This window comes from Notechis scutatus, chromosome 4 (genome assembly GCF_049901735.1).
Source record: "Notechis scutatus isolate UNSWTSFEM ecotype Mainland chromosome 4, rNotScu1.2, whole genome shotgun sequence".
NCBI lineage: Eukaryota > Metazoa > Chordata > Lepidosauria > Squamata > Elapidae > Notechis > Notechis scutatus.
The window spans coordinates 38550336-38573850 of NC_142012.1; the positions used below are offsets into that span (position 1 = coordinate 38550336).

The window sequence follows — 23515 nt, forward strand, 5'->3', positions numbered from 1 at the left end:
ATGGCATAACGGTGTACTCGAAATGACCATAACGAGTGCCAAAAGCCGTCTTCCACTCATCTCCCTTACGCATCCGAACCAAATTGTAAGCTCCACGTAAGTCAAGTTTCGTGAAAATTGTAGCTTCCCGTAACCGCTCCAACAATTCGGAGATGAGCGGTAAAGGATAGCTATTTCTCACAGTGATAGCATTTAAGCGTCTATAGTCACAACAAAGACGAAGTTCTCCCGACTTCTTCTTGACAAAGAGAACGGGTGCTGAAAGAGGGGATGACGAAGGTCGAATAAATCCCCGAGCTAGATTTTTATTCAAAAATTCTCGAAGTGCAACTAGTTCAGGCTCAGACAAAGAATACAACCTCCCCTTTGGTAATGGAGCGTCCGGTATCAAATCCACGGGACAGTCGTAAACACGATGTGGTGGTAATTGATCTGCCTCCTGTTCACTGAAAACATCGGGGAAATCCGACAGCTCTGAAGGAATCGAGGCAGCAGAAGCGACAATATGTTGGCCTGCGCAGACATGTCTCAGATGGTCCACACATTGCAGGCTTGGAAAAGAAACAGCGTTCTGCGCCCAAGCCACCAACGGATCGTGTAGACGCAGCCAGGATACTCCGAGCACCAAAGGAAGATGGAGGTTCGAAGTGATATAAAAACTTATCGCCTCCTCGTGATCCCCAATACGCATACGCAGTGGTTGGGTGGCAAAGCGAATAGGTCCCGACTTGAGTTCGCGCCCATCTACGGTTTCCACCTGCATGGGGGGATTCACAGGCACTAAAGGAACTTTGAAATGTTTTACAAAATCATAATCCATAAAGCTAGTCGTAGCCCCTGAATCCACCAGTGCCACGGCAGGGATTCCCTCCTTCCGAGATTGCAAGAATATGCGAGTGTCCAAAAGTAAATGTCGAGGAGGGCCAGAATTAACTTCAGCAATTTGAGATGAAAGTGAATACTGTGCCCGACCTAGGGTTTCCCTGAGGTCGGGCCTACCCGTTTCCCGACGGACCAGCAATGGGTTTTGATACAGGTCCACGAGTCCCCTTCCGAGTGCAGGAATTTGCAAAATGTCCCGAACCCCCGCAATAAAGGCACAAACCTTCCTGAAATCTTCTCGATCGTTCCTGAACTGTTAAACGAGGGCGGAGTGCGCCTATCTCCATCGGCTCCTCTGCTGGAATTCTGGATTGGAAAACCCTCATAGACGGGGTGCGTGAACGAGGAAACACAGGTGGCTCTGCAACGGTCCGTTTACACCCACGATGTTGTAGGCGAGCTTCAATACGTAAGCATTGAGTAATCAATGTGTCCAAAGTTGAAGCACGCTCTGCATGAATTAGTTCATCCTTGATAATGTCGGACAAACCCTCTTGGAATGCTGCCATGTGAGCTGGTTCATTCCAGGTGGAGTCCATACACAACAAGCGAAATTCTGCAACGTATTCTTGCAATGAGTGTTTACCTTGAATAATATCCCTCAATTTTCTGTCCACAGTTTGAGATTTAATTGGATCCTCAAACATAACGTTCATCTGTTGAATAAACCCCTGAAATCGTCCAGTAATGGACTATCTTGTACTAATAAGGGAGTAGCCCATTTGGCAGCCTGCCCGGTTAACAAACTAATAATAAAGCCAATTTTAACTCGATCGGTTGGAAAATCCTCCGGCCTCACAGAAAAATACAATTGGCACTGACCCAAAAATGTTGAAAACATGTCCGTTTGCCCAGAAAATTTATCTGGCATAGCTATCGGAATTTTTCTCACAGGGGTGCAGGGGAACTCCAGCTGCAGCTGAAACAGTTTGAGAATTGGCAACGAACGATAATAATTGTGTTACCTGATTTTGAAGGGATACGTTGCTCTGAAGTAATTGATTTATTTGCATCTGTTGCTGCTCCACCAATTGTTGCATTTGAGTTGAATCCATCGTTGCAAAGATGGTCTGTTGGGTCCGGAACAAAAATGTTATGTCTAAAATAAACAGTTAAGGCTGAAAGCAGCAGTCCTTGTAAAGAAAGGCAGCAAACAGGAAAATGTTATGTCCCACCTTTTAAAGTAAACAGATAAGGCTGAAAGCAACAGTCCTTGTAAAGAAAGGCAGCAAACAGGAATTTTCACAGATAGCTCCAATAAGTAAAAGTTCCAACGAACTAAATCCAAGACTCAACAAGATTCTTCAGATCAAAATCCTTCACAAAATAATTCCAATAAGTAGAAGTTCCAACGAATTAAATCCAAATCCCAACAAGATATTTCAGATCAAAATCCTCCAAACTGTGCTCTTCAGTTCTCCTTGCAAATAGACACTTTGTTCCGGACAAAGTGCAAAGTCATATCTCTCCCTTTATAGAGTAACTAATTAGTCTAATTGCTGGTCTGCTCTCCTACTGTATCCTCGTTGGTTCCTCCTTGTCAGGAGACGTCTTGTCCTGACATCTACCCAGCAATCATCCAAATTATCATCTTCTTCACCTGAAGATATCATTGGTTCCTCATTATCACCCGTTCCCGGCTGACCACCTAATTGAAGGGTGGAGGAGTTTGAAGGTTCAAGCCGATCTTGCAAATCAAATGCATTCATCTCCTCCTCATCGTTAGAACTTGCTGATTCATATAAGTCCTCCTCGCTGGAGCTGTCATTCAAAAAACCTGTAGCAGATGCCGGAATCACAACACCAACATATAGCCAATATCCTATTATTTACCTGGACTTTTCTCGCACCCCCTGGAATATCGTCTCGCACCCACAAGGGGTGCGAGCACCCCAGGTTGGGAACCCCTGGCCTAGAAAGACAAGAACACACTGAAGAAAGAAAACAGGCTTTTGAAACAGGAAACTACCCTTACAAGGACAAAGAATATGTTTTATGAATGTGAAATAAACCGACTCAACAAGGTAGGATTCTTGTTTTAATATTCATATATCTATGTAAAAATCATATTCATGTATCTTTTTTATCCACTTGATAATATTTCATTGTAGAGTATGTGGATTATTATGCCTACAGACAGACTAATCATGGTATATTTTCATTCATGGTAAGAAAAATAATAACAAATATAAAGGAATAAGGAAAAGGAAACACAATTACTGTACCTGCTGTACTTTTCTTCTGCCAGCCTCGCTAGTAAATCAGACAGATAAGAAACACAACTAGATGAGCTAATTTTCTATCTTTTTGTAAGGAAAATTGACAGAATCTTGAAAATCTGCAGGTACAATCTTCCCATGCCACTTTTAACTGCCCGAATAACTAGAATGGGTCCTTCCTCTGACAGTTGAGATTTGGGACTCCTCTTTCCCTTAGCTGATTATTTCCTAGGCAGAATTTCTTTCCCTTGTTCCTCAAGATCATTTCCACAAACCATTATATCCAACTCATTATGCTCCAATGATCCAGGAAGCTATCCCTCTTATCTGCTTCTGAATATTATTTCATTTTTAAGGATTTAAACCCCTTTTGTATAGGTAATTGGTCTTGCACATTTCCATCAAGGTCATCTGCCTTACTCTCTATCTAGCATAGAATGCAGCAGCTATTTTAATATGTGAATCTTTGGGCATGAATAGATAGAAGCCAATAGCTATCTGGATGTTACAGATATATAGCATTGTCAGTAAATAAATATATTTCCATCAGGAAGGCAGAAAAAAACATTGAATGTATTTTTTAAATAAAAATATGTTTCCTGCTTAACCTCACACATATTTCATGTGGAAACATATTTCTTGAAAAAGTTTTCTAAGCTTAAAGCTAAGAAACGGACCAGAAAATTACCAAAATAAATAAATAAATAAAGTTGTTAGATTTGGTTCACTATAAACTTGTAAAGATGTGTAGATGGAGAAACAAAATGTGATTTTAAGAAATAAAAATTCTTATTTATAATCTAATTTATATAATCTAATTTGAGACTCAGTGTTTAGATCAGGCTCAAAGAATAACAAAATTGCCAGCAATAGTTCAGTTTGTAGAAAATAAATGCCACTAGTTTGTTTTGCATTTGTGAGAACAGTATTTATCTTTACCTTTTTTTTGGATTCAAATTTATTTGTGGATATTGCCCATGATTATGAGCTCTCAAATCTTTTTTCTTTGAATGCTGAAATTTATTTAAAATTAATAGTGTATTATAAAGTATTATCTAAAAACTAAAATAACTTATTTTAAAAATAAGTAAAAGAACTAGACTATCTGCCACAATGTTTGACAGAGTTTACATATTGGGCTAAGATATAATCGTCAGTTGCTGGCATGCAAGTAATATTAAACAAAGATCATACAAATGCCATAATAATTTAACACGTGAACCCAGACAGTTACAAAATTTTCTTAAGCAAAAAATAGTCTATATAGACTATCTCATGTTCTCTATTAAACTGAATGGCCATACAATTGAAAGTGATAAAACAAACCAGCAAAAAATTAGCAGGCAAAACACACCAAAGGCACAGAATGTTCCAAAGCTATTGGTAATAATACTATGAGTACAAAAGAATGGCATTTATTCACCCATTTAAATCTATTGTGTTGCAGCAGAACAGAGATAAAATTAATATATCCAGATGACCTCTCCTCTTTTCTGCACCACAAAGAAAACAATTTAGTGGAAGAGGATGATGTTTCAAACATTTGCTGGAAAAGTGGAAAAATTGAATGGATTCTAAATATTTTTGTTAGATAAATGTTTATTTACAAGCAGTGGAAATCTTTGTAATAATGGTTTCTGCAAGAATCTGAAATTGCTACTATAAAGTAAATAAGGTAACTAGTGTAGTAATAGTACAACCCCTGATTTTTCCATTCATTTGCATCCTATAAAATCCCATCTTCAGGTGTACATAATAAAGATTTAAGGCCATATTTTAGACAATAGCTCCACTGAATATAATTTGGCGTTGGATTAGGAAATAGTAATAGTTTCCATTGAATATAATTCTACCTCCAAGAATATATATAGTCGAATTGTACAGTTGAAGCAGTATACTTATTTAAAATGGTAAGAGAAATGATGATGCAAAAATCAAGCCAAAACTATTCTTATTTTGAAAAAAAAAATGAAAGTAGATAATATTTGGATAAAATTGCATCACATAAAGAATTGAAATCTATTATAATTACTCTAGGTCAGGGGTGTAAAACTCGCTTCATCACGGCAGTGTCATGTAACGTATCACAATTTTTTTTCCCTTTCAGTAAACTGGGCATGGGCATGGCCAGTACATGATGCATCTGGCCTGCAGGCCATGAATTTGACAGCCCTGCTCTAGGATCTATAGTAATGACAATGGATTTGCATTCTTTATGTGACACTATTTGATTTTGGTTTGATTTTTGCAACTCTTAAATTACTAGAGTCTAGATAATTCTAATGCATAGAAGAAATGTGAAACCAGATCTTGTATACATTAATTGAGTTGAGATTTAGATTTTGGATTAGTTGGGAGAAATATGTATGTATGTATGTATGTATGTATGTCTCTTACTGTTCTTTGTTTGCCTTTAGCTTTTGGGGGTTAAGTCTCTTTTGGATATCTTGAAACATCAAAATGCATCCTCCCAGAGTTCTCATGTTGAGGCATTGGATAGGAATTGCAACCAAGAAGGGATGGAAATGCAAATTGAACTTCTCCCGGAACAGGTATAGGTGGACAAAATATAACTCTTTGCAACATTCAGTTAATTCTGAAAATTGTGGAAGCATCATCATCATGGGGTTCAGAGCTTATCATGACTACAGGGTTAAAACCTGTACACACATTAAAAAGGGGCAGAATTCTGATTATGCACCTACCTTGGCTTTTTTTCGTACATTATTGCAAATACCCTTATTGGAGACTGCTTATTCAGAATGAATGTGGGGTTATGTCACTGTGAAATATGAAAATATTTGCGTGTTGAATTGATAGACTAAACAAACTATCCTTGACTTGCAACAGTGATTTAGGGACCATTCAAAATTTCAATGGCATTGAAAAAGTGACTTATGATGTTTTCCACACAACTGTTGCAGCATCCCTGTGATCACATGATCAAAATCTGGATGCTTGACAACTGACTCAGATTTATGACAGTTGTAATGTCCTGGGGTGATGCAATCATCTTTTGTAACCTTCTGATAAGCAAAGTCAATGGGGAAGCCAGATTCACTTAACAACCATGTTACTAACAAGTAACAGAGTACCAGAATAACAGAGTACCAGAACTTGGAGGTCTTCTAGTCCAACCCCTGCTTAGGCAGGAAACCTTACATCACTTCAGACAAATGGTTATCCAATCTCTTGTTAAAAACTTCCAGTATTGGAACATTCACAACTTCTGGAGGAAAGTTGTTCCATTGATTAATTGCTCTAACTGCCAGAAAATTTCTCATTAGTTCTAGGTTGCTTCTCTCCTTGGTTAGTTTCCACCCATTGCTTCTTATCTTGCCTTCAGGTGCTTTGGAGAATCGGTTGACTCCCTCTTCTTTGTTGCAACCCTTTAAATATTGGAACACTGCTATCATGTCACCCCTAATCCTAGTAGTAACTTAACAACTACAGTGATTCACTTAACCCTTAAGTGAATCAAAGAAAGGTTGTAAAATGGGACAAAATTCACTTTAACAAATATGTTGCTTAGCAACATAGATTTTGGGCTTGATTGTGGTCATAATTGAGGACTACATGTATATGAGAAAAATGCATATTAGAAAATGATTGTTGAAGAAATGAAGATGGAAAAAGATACTGTTTAATGCATACGCATAGAAAAAGATAATTACAAAGAATGTATCAAAAATCAAACACCATGGGATGCTAAGATTAAAAGTTCAGGAAACTGATTTTGATGTAAATTTAAAAAACTGTTTACAGTGAGTGAAACACATTTCAAGTGAGTGAAAATTAATCCGTGGAACAACTTGCCTCCAGAGGATGTGAATGTTCCAACACTGGAAGTTTTAAGAAGAGTTTGGATAAGCATTTGTCTGAAATGGTATTGGGTTTCCTGCCTAAGAAGGGGATTGGACTAGAAGACCTCCAAGGTCCCTTCCAACTCTGTTATTCTATTCTATTCTATTCTATTCTATTCTATTCTATTCTATTCTATTCTATTCTATTCTATTCTATTCTATTAGCACTAAAAACAGAGGTGATATTCAGCAGGTTCTGACCAGTTCTGGAGAACGGTAGTGGAAATTTTGAGTAGTTCAGAGAACCGGCACATATCACCTCTGACTGGAGATTTTGCAGTATCTTTCCCCTGCTACGCCCACCAAGCCACGCCCACAGAACCAGTAGTAAAAAAATGTGAATCCCACCACTGACTAAAAAGGACTAAAGAGTAAAACTTCAAATAAAAGTAATACAATTATTTGGAATAAAACTGATTTGAGGGACTGCTGTAAGGTATATTTTAGAGATTAGTATAGGAATGAGATGTGATCTTAAAACAAATGTGATAAAGTTAATTCATTCAAAGAAAATCATAGATGCTATGAGAATGATGAAAAATAGTAGAGCTGAGGATATAAAAGCTACAGCTGAAGAAATGTTAAAATATGAATATTGAACATGTTTGAACATCTTTGTACTGAAAAAAGTTTGAAAGTCATTTTTGTTTTATATTTTTATGGGGTTTTTTTTTGTCACTTTTTAACTTGTTCTGTTATTTACTTCTCCACTTTCGCATCATGTTCCTTGCATCTTAATGTTTATAAAATATAATAAAAAGATTTGTAAAAAAAGATATTTTATGCAAACTCATGTACTTTGCATGTAAATATTTTTCTATATGACATTTATGCCCTACAGACAGAAGCAAACAATTTTTCATTTTTGTGCTTCTTTTACTTAATAATGTGCCTAGAGAGCTGTCACATTAAATAATGCCAATTGTAGGTTCGGATTTATGAAGAAGACTTCAGAAAGGAAAGATCTGATAGAGAGAGAATTAGTGAAGAGAAAGAACTTCTGCAAAAACTTAATGAGCAATCGCAGTCCCAGCTGGACATATTAAAATCTCAGGTATGTCTCAAAACAAAAGTATCATTCCCAAAATACATACTTTATTTTTAGTTTTTCACTTCCAGTGTAACCCAAGAAATAACTGACATAATATTTGATATGAGATCTTCAGGTTGGATCAAATCTTTCTAGACACAACTGCAGGATACCACGAATAGTATTTCACCAATATAATACAAACTCTTGTGTCTTTTTTTGCATGTATCAGGACATTGCATAAATTTACAGAAGGGTGGAGTTTCTGCTATGATGGGACAACATTGCTTTTGTCTATTGTGATATTGATAGAACATGAAATATAATAAATATTTTTCATATATAGTAAGTGAGATAACTTGTCATTAATACACTATAGCCTTAAATTTATATAAATAATATAAATGTTCTTTTTATCTACCTCTTCTTAATGGATTCCAGAACATAGAAAAAAAAAGCAAAACAAATAATAATGTTTCAGTAATGTCTCCTATTGCAAGATTTTCATTTTAAGCCTATGCTAAAATCTCTGGAAGTTAGTGCAGCATACTCAAAAATAATTGTGCATAGGATCTCAACCACAAGAAACATGGTAAAAAAATAATACACCTGTATCTGGAGCCTAAATCTAAATGTGACATCACCAGTGATTTTTTTCAGTAGAATTGTAACTATTTTACTAAACCTTTAGACCAGTTTTCCCAACGTAATGCATTCCAGATACATTGGATTCTCTCAGGATCATCCTAAAAATAGTTCTGACTGGAGGATTGTGAGATAGGAAAGTGAACATAACATAGAGTGGGTGAAGTCTGCCAAATCATAGCAGAATAGTAGCATTGTGCCAACAAAAAAGTCTCTAAATTCTTGGAATACCAGTTTCTAACTTGGTCAGGACCTGTCACTTCTGATCAGCCAGTTTGCAGTTCTTCTAAAGAAACAAAGGAAGGAATGAAAAAAGTGGCAATGAGTCATACTCTGTTTCAATAAAACAGTTCTGTTGTGCCCCGCTGGTGGCTGGCGGAGCCGGCAGCAGAGTCGGACAGTAGTGAGGAGGTTGGGGAGGAACCCGGGCCATTCCTAGAGGCCGAGGAAGGCTCAGATGAGGGATTTGCATCAGAGGTAGAGATGGGGCCAGGGCAGGCTGGCAGTCATCAGCTGCCTTCGGCAGTGGGGAGGGGGGGGCTTCTGGAACTGGTTCCCAGCCTGTGCATGCGTAAGCTGCCAAAAGGAAGGCACAATTAAGAATTCAAGGTTGACATGGGAGTAAGGTCACGGGTGGACGGTGAATGGCCTCTCCCATTAGGATTAAAATAGAAGCAAAAGGGGAAGGGGCTTTTGCAGGAAACAACTCTCTTGTTCGGTCGTTTGTTTGTTCCAGCCTTGTGGAGATTTGTCTGTATAACCCAGTCCTTCCCTGCCAGCAGTGAGTGTGGAACTGTATACCAGGCAGGGTTCCAGGATTGATAAAGATCTGAGCTCATTAGTATACCTTCGCAAGGCTATTTGCCAAGCTGTTGTCTGACTGTGAATGAAATAAATTCACATTCATGTAATAAAAGAGCATTTTGCCGGGACTCAGAATTGACAGTGCTTTTTGGGGAGGCCTAGGACAGAACAAGTTCTATAAATGCAAATGATTTATGCAATCTTTATTGTATAAGAGAATGAGTTCAATCTGTGAGTAACAAGGATTATTTGTATCCAAGACATCCTTGACAGGAATTTGTTCAATAGTTTCTTGACAATAATTGATAAATGAAGGTTTCCATAACCCTTCTGAATGTTACATGCTATTACATTCCATTTAGAACAGGGGTCTCCAACCTTGGCAACTTTAAGACTTGTGGACTTCAACTCCCAGAGTTCCTCAGCCAGCAAAGCTGGCTGAGGAACTCTGGGAGTTGAACTCCACAAGTCTTAAAGTTGTCAAGGTTGGAGACCCCTGATTTAGAACATAAAACATGAATGTAAGGACTGTAAGGACCTCAATAGTCTTCTAGCCCAGCTTCTGCTCAAGGCAGGAAAGGGCCTTCTACCATCCCAGTCAAATGACTGCTCTTGATTGAGAGCTTTATTCATAAGAAGCAATATTTTTTTATCAACATTACACAATTTTATTCATCAATGTCGGTTTTTTTTTACTTTGGAATACTGTAAAAACAACCACATTTCTGAGTTATTAAATGATGCATCAAAGGACCACTAGAGGGCACAAGAGATCTTCCTTTCAACAATTCTGAAATTTGCTTTTAAATAGCTGCCTGATCTTGGCCAATACACTTTTTCATGAAGGCTTGTTGGCAGACAACTCATACTTGCTTCCTTATTGAATGCAGGGTCCTGCTACTCTGAAACCCAGCAAGGTACTGACAAATGTGTATTTAGACAAGGCTGTAAGACTTCTTTTTAAAATTTCAACTTTTAATAAGTGTAATAATTAAATGCCATTTTCATGCAATATTTAATAGGTCTTACTAATGCCACTTCTTTCTTTATGGCTGCATATTATATAGTATATATTTTTATTTTATTGGCTGAATTTCTCCTCTTCACAGATTAAACACTATCAGACAGAAAATGAACTTTTTCAGAAGCAAGTAAAACAACAGGTTTGTGTTTTTTGTTTTAGATTTATTTAGCAACTCCTAAATTTACAGACTATATTTTTAATATAATTACTATGATTAGGCTAAAATTGACTAATATTCACCTTTATAGTTACTGCAACTTAATATGCTAAAGTTTTTTTAAATTCATTATCATTCTTCATATAATTCAATATTTTTCTACTGCACTAATAAAAATATTTGGCTGGCATACATACCTATTTGTTGTTTAAAACAATATAGAAATCAAACATACAACCCTAATAGTATATCTATAATTATAATATAATACATTTAGAAAATTAAAGTCATAACCAAATTTAAGCTTTTAAAGTTAAATCAATAGCTCAGAAATTCTGGAAAGTATTTTGCAATCTTATTTTAGGCTAATATACTTTTTGAAAAGTATTTCCAAAAATAACATCAATAATCAGAGTTTTGATACCTGTACTTGAATAATATATTATCTATACTCTGATAATTGGGATATAAAGTCAACAAGTTAAGGTACCCTCAGGTCAGGACAATGTGGATCTTAAAACAAAATCTTACTTTTTATTAATGTGTATTTTTAAAAATAGTTTGTACTGAACCAAAAACAATGAGCCATGAATACAAGAAATTCAAGCCATGTTTTTCTGAGAAAAATAATAGTTTCTATCAATTTTGTTTTATGTTGATTTTTATATAGGCCCAAGGTTTCCAAGCACTTACAGAAAAACATGTCTGCTTGAAGCAGTTGTTTGTTCCTTCTTGTCTTAATTGTGGGAATTGTGACCTACTTCAGCCATCCTGTGAACCTCGAATAACATTGGGGTCATGTGGTGCTAACAGAAAACAGCAGCAGCCCCTGTAAGCTGAGACTCTGTCAGCAAAAAGACTCAGAGACCAACATTTTACAACCAGATTGTGCAAGTTTTCTGTGAGAATCTAGTAACGTTAAAAAAATATGCAACTCTGCCATCAGTTAAATTTTATTTCCAAATACCACATATTTCTTTCTTAGCTATCATTTCATTATATCCTTTTTCATCACTTACCTCATCACTTTGCTTTCTTCTGGTAATTTGATACGTTTATTATGTAACAAGTAATGGACTCATTTCTATTATCTGCATTTCCTGTACATCAATTCTAAAAGGGAAAAGAAAAAACATTTTATTCTTTTTTCTTTCTTTTATAGCTGTACTTCTGTATCATTATTACTTTAAAAAGTAAGTTCAGTTTATTAAAAAGATGCATGTTTATTTTTCTCTTGTCTACAGATATATGTTATCTGTCTCTTCAATTAGAAATATATAATTTTCAATTTGAAATTATTTATGCATATTAATTTTGCAAGCAATTGTACATTTATATATAGTAGCATAAATAAATTGTAGAAAAAATATTTTCAATATGAAGTTTAGGCAGAATTTAATTTATTTTACTGCCATTTTAGTTAATTTTATGCAACCCTTTGTAAAGGAGATTGTCAAGGTGTATACATTCTTTTAGTCTGTCTTGACATAAAAACAGAATGACCAGGAAAGTAGCAAATAGATAGACCACAGTAGCTAAAGTTGTAAAAGCAAACATGAGAAGCTAAAGTCATTATCAAGCTTAAGAATACTTGAGATGAAATACAGTCAGGTATTTAGAAAAGGGTAAATGAATGTACTCTATGTATGTATGTATGTGTCAATATCAAGGCACCATGAAATGTTCTGGTCTATTTCTGATCTTTTTCTTGTCTTTATTATTTCTCAAATCAATGCAATCACATGACTTTCTTTGCAGGAATGAGTGGCAAAAGCTAACAAATTTCATAAATCTTGACCCTACTTGCCAGAATAAAGGGGGAAATGTCAATTTAATATCAGTACAGCAAAGGATAATATTTTTTCATTTAGGGACATTTCCCAAAATATTTTTGCTTGGGATATAATTGTACCACAAGAGTAAATAGATTTTATTTATTATATATTTATAACAAAATAAAAATGTACACACACACACACACACACACACACGCACACACACCAGGTTTCTCAACCTTAGCAAGTCACAGAATTCCCCAGCTAATATCCTGGCTGGGAATTCTGGAAGTCCACATATTCTAAGCTTGAGAAACACTAGTATAACATAAACCAAATTTTAATAAATTTGTTATTATTTTTCTAACATGAATTTGGGCAAAATGCTTTCCACTAATGTTTTTAAAGTGAAGTTAATTAAATTTGGCTTTATCCTACAGCTTTCATAATCTGGATTTTGAGCTGCGTAATATATTCTAAACAATTTTTATCTTTAGAAGAGAATTTCAAGGATGGAATTGTTTGCTGTTTTGTACTTTTTGTGCAGTTCTTATGATTAATTTCTTATACAATAAAAGCAGCTCTCAGATGTATTTCTTTATAATCTCCCAAGCCTCAATATGTAGGCTTAGCGTATGGAATACAGTACAGTTACTTCATTAAATTTTGACTTCCTGTGTGCCTCTTTGTATCTCACATTTACTATTTACGTTTTGGTTATCCATGAAAACTTTTGTTTAGTCTGAACGCAAGTCCTGGCTCTTTATTCTTTGGAATAGTTTCAAGACCCTAATTGTGAAAATGATGTTACTTGTTGTAATACAGTGTTTGCACATTAGTGTTTGGTTTCTTTGAATATTCAGTAGTTTGACATAGCTTTTCATTAAAAAACATTTATACTTTTAGTTGCATATTTATATCTCCACATCCTTATTTTATTTATACTTTTTTATCCTTCTCTGCTAAAATACGTATACTGGGCAATTTATTCCAGTAGTTGGCTTATAGTTTTACAGTCTACAGTAACAAAAAGGAATGAGGGAGAATGGAAAGGAAAGGGGAAAAATCAAATTTCATTATCATTATCAGCTAGAAATTGTTCATTTTGACTGAGCTGTTATTACCCTAGAGCTAATGGAATGGCTTGCTATTTCCCTCTTTTAGATGGAATTCAAAAGAGTCTTCAGTTATTTGCCTCTAAAGTAAATCAGGGGATATATCTTTATCATCTAGTACTGTCTAGATCAGTTTCTCAATTTTAGTAACACTAATGTGTGTACTTCGACTTCCAGAATTTCCCAATTAGCATAAAGGTGCCAAGGTTGAAAATCATTGTTCCAGGGGGTGGTTAAACTATAGTAAGTTGCTTTTTATTTAAATGTGAAAATATTGAGATAAATAGATATTAGTTGAAGTTCTTATATAAATTGTCTAACTGAGAGTACAATGCCATAATTCTACTTAGTTCAACAAATTATCCATTTAGGCACAACATTTAAAAACAGGCTGGATTAGAGCCCCAAGTCCTACTTTCCCCTGATACTTCAGTATGAATGTTGTAAGGAAGCATGATAAGAGACTCTCTGAAAGGGTAGAATTACATCTAATGTGTGTACTGTGGCTGATAACTCCTTCCATAACTGCCATTTTGGGACAGCACCAGTGAAATGGATTCTGCTGGAACAATTAATCGGAGGAATGCCTCCAGAAGTTGTGGATGCTCCAACACTGGGAATTTTTAAGAAGAGATTGGACAACCATTTGTCTGAAATGATATTGGGGTTTCTGCCTAAGCAGAGGGTCTGACTAGAAGACTTCCAAGGTCTTTTCCAACTCTGTTATTCTGTTGTTCTGAAAATACAAAATATATCTATGCCTCCTGTTCAATAAACTTTTAATATTTTAACTTGATGTTTCAATTAAGATCTGAAATGAATACCTTAACTGAAATACTGCATGATTTTGCAAAACTTGTATTTTTTTATCTTTTCGTATTCAATGTACTTTTTGTATTCAATGTACTCAAATCCTAACTTACTGCCATCAGACATGGAGATTAGAATTCCATCTATGAGGTCAATGTGTTTTAAAATAATTGTAATAAATGCAATCAATTTCCCTTTGGAACATCTTCACCTGTCAAATTGATGCATACCAGATTTCTCTTAGTTTCTTCAGCTGACATTGACAGTCATTAGTGATCTAACTGTTTATGATAGCATCAGGTGCATTCCATTTTGCCATGTCTTCTTCTGTTCCTTTTCAAGATTAATAAAATTCTCAGAAAAGTGATTTGCTAGCATTAGTAAAGTTTGTTTTAATTTAGGAGGTTTCATCAAAAAGACAGGAATTAAAAAGAAAAACAGTTGAAGAATTTAATCAGAAGAATTATTTAATCAAATAAGAGGGAGCAATTTGGAGTAAATTACTTTGATATGACTAATGAAAAGTCTCACAATATAATTATATTTACTATTTATAATAGTCTTTGTTTGAAGTGCCTAAGAAGTCCACGTTGCTGTAATAATGTTTTATTGTTCTGCGCAGCCAGACTACCAATGGTATGTTCCTGACTGGTTTCCGCCAGATGTGCACCACAAGGAAAACGGTAAGGCAGCAGCAAACACATATTTTAAGTATTTTCTTTTAATGGATCTTTTTTTGAGGGGGAGGGTGATAGCTAATAAGCTTTCATAAGCACTCAAATGATGTGTATACAGCTCTATTTTGTAAAACTACAATGCATACATGTGGCTAAGACTATATACTCTAAATATGATACAGCTGTCAGGCGTTTTATTTTATAAATATGTTATACATTAAAAATTGTGTAAATAATGATACCCACAGAGAAGAAATGGTCATATAACTATTTTAATCTGAACGGGCCTGCCTCTTGACTGATCTAAAGGTAGATGGTGCATCTTTGATTTGTAAGGAAAATAGCCAACTTGTTTTTGCATACGAGAGGGAAATTCATTGCAGCTATCAATCAGAATAGAGTTGGAAGAGACTTTGGAGGTCCTCTAGTTCAACCCATTGCTTAAGCAGGAGATCCAGGGGTGGGATTCTACCAGTTCGCACCTATTCGCTAGAACCGGTTGTTAACATTCTAAGCAGTTTGGAGAACCGGTTGTTAAAAGAAATTACTGGCCTAATCCTGTAAGGAAGGCAGGAAGGAAACATTCTGGTGTTGCTTACAGAAACTGCCTCTCCTTTAACCCTTATTACATTCGTGGCAGGACTAGACTTCCTGTCTCAGGAACCTCTCTGGAGTTTTTCCTCCTCCTTTGCTGGTACTTTGCTTGTGTGGAATGAGCATTCAAAGTTACAATGGCACTGAAAAAAGTGACTTATGACTATTTTTCACACTTATGACTGTTGCAGCATCCCCACAGTCATGAGAGGCCAGGCGAGGAGATGCGTGCCTCGATGTGAGTGATATTGAGTTGACCACCCCCAGCCAATAACATGACCACCAAGCCATATCCACCCAGTCACATGACCACCAAGCCACGCCCACCACCTAAGCCACGCCCACAGAACCAGTTGTTAAAAATTTGAATCTCTGAGGAGATCCTGTACAATTTCAATTAGGTGGTTTCCAGTCTTTTCTTAAAAACTTTCAATGATGAAGCATCTACAACTTCTGAAGATAAGCTGTTCCACTGCTTAATTGTCCCCACTGTTAGGAAATTTCTCCTTAATTCCAGCTTGCTTTTCTCCTTGATTAGGTTCTATCCATTGTTTCTTATCTTGCCTTCTGGTGCTTTGAAAAATAAGTTGACCCCCTCAAATACTGGAATACTGCTATTATGTTACCCCTAGTCCTTCTTTGCTCTAGACTGGCCATAGCCATTTCTTACAAAACAGCCAAAGGAAATGGGGACAGACACTTTCTATGACTGCAAGATTGATTGAAGTGATTATAATCCATCACTTCTAGAATGTACTTTTTTAGTTTTATGCCAAAAAGGGTGAAAGGCATCATACTACAGTTATCCAACGGGATAAATTTCTTTTCCCCTTCAAAATAATAACCTTTCAATTTGGAGGTTTTCTTACATTCATCAATAAGAGAAGAAGCTGATAAAATGAAGGGATGAGTGAGATGTATAAAATAGTGCTGCAAAACATTAATGCCTTTGAAATTAGCCTGGATGTATTGTTGCTTGGATAAAAAATCAGTAGAGATTCTCAGTCCTCCAAGTCATGGTTGTCCCAAAGGTGCTTTTTTTCAGGAGGCAATTGGACTTTTTTTTTTTTTTTTTGGAAGACATTTCACTTTTCATCCAAGTAGCTTCTTCAGCTCTGACAGGATAGTGGGGAATGGAAGAATTTATATTCCTTGCATATGACCAGCTTGGATAGGTGGTTTGTCTGGTGAATTTAACCCTTTTTGTATCACCCAGAACAGTGGGGGCTAACCTTTTTGGGCTCCTGTACCAAAATTGCTCACTCGCTCACGCTTCTGTGCCAGCACCCAGAAGGCAATGCGCGCCTGCCCACACCCCTGCGCATGCACATGCAATCCCCCCCCATGCCACCCCCTTACCTGCACTGTGCCTCACAGCTGATTTTTGGACAGTTTGAGGCCTTTTTCAGCCTCCCACAGGCTTGAAAAAAAGCCTCTGCAAGCTTTGCAGGCCGAATAATCAGAAATAGAGGAAGTGACAAAACAGGCCTATTATTCAACCTGCAAAGCCTACAGAGGCTTTTTTGAAGCCTCTGGGAGGCCAAAAATCAGCTGTGAGGCGCATACATGCGCAGTGAGGTAAATTTGCCTGTGGCTCACATGCCGGCACAAATGGCTCTGCGTGCCAACTGTGGCACACGTGCCATAGGTTCGCCATTATGGACCTAGAATTTCCCTTTTCTTTTTCCAGCAGTTTTGTTACTATTTTCCCTCATCTTACTTTCCTTAGTGTCCTTCCTTTGTTTTTCTTTGCCTTCCATTGCAAGTATATTTTAGTTTACTCTGGAGCCTGGACTTCATATTTCATTTCCTGATTTATTTTTTGCTATTTCTGAAAGTAGAAAGGAAAGACATGCGTGTGTTCTTGAGAATGTATATTTGGATTTTAAAGTGCTCTCTGTCTGTGAGACAGTGAAGATACATATATAGTAAACAGTTTGGAAAACAGTGAATCTTGGTTTGTAAAAAAAATTGAATTTACATTCAAAAATTCAATTAATACATTCTTTTGTCCTATTCTATTGTGGAAGTTTAGGTTCTGAAAGTATCAATATAGCACAATCACCTGTACACACGCATACACAAACCAATCTAAGACACATTGGTGTATGAATATGTCACAGGCACACATTTATGGCAGATAAAAATCTATGGCTTGTGTTAGCAACCCTATATTTATGTAATGGTATCCTTTGCAAAAAATATTCTTCCAGCTTTTATTTAAGAATGTGGGATCATCTTATATTCAGAGTCAACTTTATTTAAAGTAAATGCAGTGAAATGGGTCTCATAGCAAGATGAACCAATGGCAGGTGGACCAAAACAATCATAAAGTGGATCCCACTTGATAAAAAGTGTCCATGAGAGAGACCTAAAGCAAGATGGATCAACGACAACAGCAAGTATTGTGGGCCCAATTGGCAAAAGAAAGCTCAGGACTGTATTGGTTGAAAACATGTGGAAGATGCCTTCAACCTGCAGCGGATAGACAATGGCTAAAATGATGATGATGATGATGATGATGATGATGATGATGATGATGATAGTGGTGGTGATTATTTGATCTCATGCTTTGCTTATCTTTATGTGTTAAAGATGTCTTGTCTGAAAACTACCTTTGGAGCCAAACAGGACTGCTTTCTCTAATTTCATCAGATTCCTAACATTGTTTGCAGTTCCTATACTAGCAGTGATGTTGGCAGGCATTATGTCTTTTTCCCCTCTCTTTTTAAGTTAATGGATTTTTGTGGATAGAAAAGATGGTAAATTACACGTGGAATCCAGTAACATCTGGCCCCGATAACATTCTGTGAATAAGGCAGATTACATGCTAAAAGCTTTATCTGGGAAAGCAACCTCAGCACATCATATTCAAATTGTGGTTTCAGATGCTCACTTTGCTATTCATAAAACTAAATTTCTTTAGAGGCAATGAATTGTTTAGTCATAAGATTGCCTGTTAACTCTTTGTATGAAAGCTCTGTGTCTCTTTATAAGTACTTAATAACTTGGATGTGTATGGCTTTAGTCTTGGCTGAACAGGAGACACAAGCTGGCTAGCTCCACATACTTGGAGCCCTTGAAATGCTTAAACACTTTAGTTTATACAGTTGAAGTTTCATATCATTGTGAGCCAACTGTCCTCAAAGAACAAAAAGATTTGCAAAGAAAGTCAGTCTGGCTCCAAAGCCTTGGAAAGAGTTGCTGGAGAGTAGATGAAAGTTTTGCTTTGTTTACTATTTATTGGGTAAGATATGAAAAGAAATTCTGAACTGCCTATTTAAATGGGGATTATTATTTCATACATCCAGAAGTAGATTCTAAGGTAACAAAAAGGTATTCTAGAATTTTTGATCTGGAAAAAACATTAAGATTCAACTAGCTTACATATGGTCCTAACACTTTCCTCATCATGGTGCTTGCTTCTCAATACATGTTTTGATTGTAGATCTTATAATAGCTACTCAGCAAGTTTGAGCTGGCTTAGAATTTTGAAAAGTGCAGCTCCCAATGTACTTCTACAATATTTCAGGAAAATATTGCTGAAAGAATCACAACTATATTAAAATTACAACTATCAAATACTGAGTGAAAAAAATTCAAAATGTAAATATGGAGTAAGGAAAACAAATTATTGAATATATCTTTCCTCTCATGATACAATGTGTCACCTCAAAAGATACTATTACCTTTAGGAAGGAAATTTCAATTAGTGCCAAGAATATTTCTTATAACTGGTACTATCATCAGGAAGGAAAACATTTTTTGATAAAGCAGTTTTATTAAGGATACAAAGACAATAATAGAGAAAATAACCAGCAATGGCAGCTGAATACTATAACACGTATGTATGTAGCAGATATGCAGATATGTAGCAGATATGTAGCAGATAGGAAATATGCACCTTGGGAGTAGGTTGCATCTTAGTGGAAGTGACAAAAGACATATGTTCATTGATGTTATGGTCCTGTCTGGTCTTGGGTTTTTGCTATCTTACTTTGACCTTTGGCCCTCACAATTTGTTTTGTTTTACTTCAGCATACTTAGCCAAGTTTACAGATCCCGGTTTGTATTCTAATGAATTATGCACAGCTAATTGTGATCTATTCCATAAAGTATGGGTAAACATACTGAGCACAGTATGTGAACCCAGTCAATGACTACATGCTTTCATGCCTCCTCTGGAAATTGCCCTGGGAAAGTTCATGTTCCATGTTTTTCCTTTTGGATACTGGTTTATGATTAACTGGATTTCTGAAGTCTTAACCTGCATGACCTCTGTGCACTTTGGTTTTGGTCCTGGTTTCTTTTTTTCTCACCTGCTGCTTCCAGTTAAAACATTTCAACACCACTAAAAGTAGTTGGATTTTTTGGGGTTGTTTTTGCTTTGTTTTGTTTTGTGGTGCCTTTTGATTCCTGGAAACCATATGGACAAATCCCAGAATTTTGGAAGTGATTTGGCATTGTCTTCTTGCTTTGGTTGAGAAAAAATGACTGGACTAAAGTTACCCAGTTGGCTTTATATGTATGGTAGTGTTAGAACATCTGACATTCCTGTTCTAATAGTGCATTTAACATCTACACCAAAACTGTGTTTTGTAGTTTAGTCTTAAATATTTTTCCATGCAGCTTAAATGTTTTCAGTTAAATATATATTAATGCAACCACCTTGCTTCATTCACATAATTTTTAGTGGATCAGAATGGCATGTTTGCCATGTAGTCCTTCTGTGCTTTTCTCCTTTTTGTCTATTTTTTTTTTTTGCCCAATGAATGAATTTAAAAAAATAAATTAAAACAAAGGAAGAAAAAATGGAATAACTGCCCAAATATTTTTTTTAAAAAGTATACTAGAAGCCTTCCACCTGGAAGCACCTTTGAGTCACTCTGACTCATTTTGGCCAAAGAAAGTCTGTTATTGTAACATAAGTATTTTAACAGAATTCATTTTTTAAAAAAATCTCCTGGTGAAGCTGGATAGCAAAGCTCCTACATGATAATTGCTAGGGAAGTAGGGAATTCCAAGAGGAAACTTTGTTTAGATGTTATTAAGGCACATTCTTCAACTTTGGCCTACTCCAGAATGTACTTTAATAAGATCCAGAAATGAAGCACATCTACTCCATACAAAATGTGTTGGTGTGGAAGACAGCATAAGCCACCTCCAGCTTTAGCCTATGGGGACAATTTAACAACCACTTAAAAGTTTATTTCCAATTTTTTTGATCCCCCTCCTTTAATGATACTTTTAATACTTTTGCTGTCCTTCACATATCGTATTTATCGGCGTATAACACGCACTTTTTTCCCTGAAAATAGGGGGCAAATGATGTATGTGTGTTATACGCCGATATAATGTTAAGAAGCCTTCGGTGAATGCTGCTGGGATCGGGATCAAGGACACAATGAAAGAAGGGAGGGAGGAAGCAACCGAAGCCTGTCCTTCTCTCTGGGTCAGTTTTCTCCAGTCGCTTTTCTTCAGCTTCCTCCACAGCACAGGAAGAAACTGCTTCAAAGAGCGGGAGGCTTTCCTGTCGCCGCAGCTTCCTGAAGCACCCGTTTCTCCCCACCCCACCCGTCCGTCCGCCCGCCATCGCCCGCAGTGCTCCGTTCTGCCTGCCTGCCTGCCTTCGTTAATGGTTGAATCGGAACAGCTTCGCTGAGTAAAAGAGGCGAATAGTTATTATTCTCAGCCGAAGCTGCTCCCAAACAACCAGAAACTAAGGCAGGCAGGCAGGCAGGCAGAATGGGACACTGTGGATTGAAGCGCGCGCGGGGTGGGAGTGGGGGTGAAAGGGCGCTTCGGAATAGCTGCGGCGACAGGAAAAGCCCCCGCTTCTTTGAAGCAGTTTCTTCCTTGATGGTGGACAGCGAGAGAGCGATGAAAGCCTCCTTCTCTTCTCTTCCCCCGGTCCTTGCAAAATTTTCTGCTTGAAACCGGTCCCTGGTACAAAAAGGTTGGGGACCACTGATTTACCTTATAAGTGGTAATAATATTAATAAAAAAAAGTTCTGAGCTACCCTATTTTGCTTCAAAGTTTTTATTTAGAAATTTAATTTTTTTCCTGAAATTTCCCTCTTAAAATGAAGATGCGTGTTATACGCCTGTGCGTGTTATACGCCGATAAATCGGTATACAGGTTATTAATTTAAAGTACTTTCTGTTAAAATTTGAAGTAGAAAATGAATGCAAGTCTTTCCTGATACTGCAAAAAGGCTCTTACACATTTTGTATACAGAGGAGCATAAGCTAGTAGTTTTTTCCTCCTGCTCGTTCACTTTATCTTTACCTTTTTTATGTTAGGTTGCTCTGTCACAAAGAAAAATTCAGCTTTAACCTAGTGGCTGTAATGTAGGGCCGGGCTCCTGATCCCTATTTCCAGATAGTCTTTCCTAATAATTTATCTGGTTGATTTATCTGGCAATTATAAATTTATCTCAAAGGAAATTGAATCTTTCTTTTGCTGTCTCCTCAACTCTGCATGCCTAAAAGAAAATTCAATATCTTTATTCCTAAATATATTATTCACATTATTCATAACTGTTTTGAAATTCAGATTCAATTTAGACATCATTTTTAGCCTAATGTCTGAATATTGTTGTAGAGGAGATTTGTCAGGGGTTGGGACATGGATATGGTTAGATAAAAATGTAAGAAAGCATAGCTACCAGTGGATGTGTTTTCCCTTGCCTCCTTATATACACTTATACACAACAGCTGGGGATAAATTAAGAGATCAACTGGTGGAATGTAAAAAGAATAGCCCAGAACAGAGGTGCACAATCTGCAGGATGTGGATTGTCTATTTCAAAAGAGTTCTTGACAACTTAATTTGCATTAGAAACTATTGCAAATAGTGTATAACTTTTTTCTACCTTCTGCCTATCATATAAATGCTATCTCCACATGAAATCCAAAGTTGATATAGTATTACAGGTAGTCTTAGCAACTACAATTGGGACTGGCAATTCAGTTATTAAATGATGAAGTTCCTAAGCAGAAAATCATGACCATTATTTGGCTTGTGACTTTATTTCCCTTTTGGTTGTTAAGCAAAACAATGTGGTTGTTATCAAATCACATAGCAGCAATTTCAGATTTTACTTCTGTTTTCCATAGTATACAATATTAACTGCTGGTTACAAGTGAAAATATGCACCAGTGGTGAAATACATGAATGGCAATCACATGACTGAGTGACATTGTGACTCAGTTGTAAATGTACACTGGGCAAATGGCGATCGCATGACTGCAGGATGCAGCAATGGTTGTGAAGACTGGATGCAAGCTTACTTTTTATTTAGCATTGTTGTAACTTTGAACAGTTGCTGCACAAACAATTAGTAAGTGAGTTTTAACTTTTACACTATTGAAAATTGTGCTTAGGATCAGAGTTGCAGCCTATTGTGGTGACATATTTTTGCCACTGTCAACAGAACTATAAAATGAAAAGCTACTTTTGGGGGGAAGGTATATAATTCAGATTCAAAAATTTTATTATAAGAATAAAGTCTACTACAAATTAAACTTAAAGAAAAGAGAAAGAAAGGGTGAAAGATGCAAACCTCTTTTGTAAATCCAATAGGAAAAATTTGTTCAGGTCACTCTCTTGGTTTATCATTTATATTTTCCATTAGGTTTATCATTTATATTTTCCATTAGAAAACATCAGGAAATTTCAGATTTTAAAACATCAGGAAATTTCTGTTGTGCAACCAGTGAAATATCCTTTTCCAAGTCATTCTTTAAGCATATCAGTTGTAAATCTACCATCTCTACCTTCTTTGGTAAAATCTGCTCTACATCTGTCATTTTTTCAATAACATCCTTGTACATAGAGGGAGATTACTGACATTACTGTCATTGTAAATGTAACAAAAATAAAATGAAGTCCTGGCCTGCATCAATAGAAATATTGTG

General features: G+C 36.3%; 1 protein-coding gene across 1 annotated transcript in view; it reads left to right on the forward strand.

Moving 5' to 3' along the window:
- TNIP3 (TNFAIP3 interacting protein 3) overlaps positions 1-14573 on the forward strand; it is a 52298-nt gene extending 37725 nt beyond the window's left edge. The window contains exons 8-12 of the mRNA XM_087962603.1: positions 2799-2906; positions 5534-5653; positions 7893-8018; positions 10553-10606; positions 11295-14573. Of these exons, the coding sequence (XP_087818729.1) occupies positions 2799-2906; positions 5534-5653; positions 7893-8018; positions 10553-10606; positions 11295-11459 (573 nt within the window). The 3' untranslated portion in view covers positions 11460-14573. The remainder of the gene's footprint in view (positions 1-2798; positions 2907-5533; positions 5654-7892; positions 8019-10552; positions 10607-11294) is intronic.
- The last annotated feature ends 8942 nt before the right edge of the window (positions 14574-23515 follow it).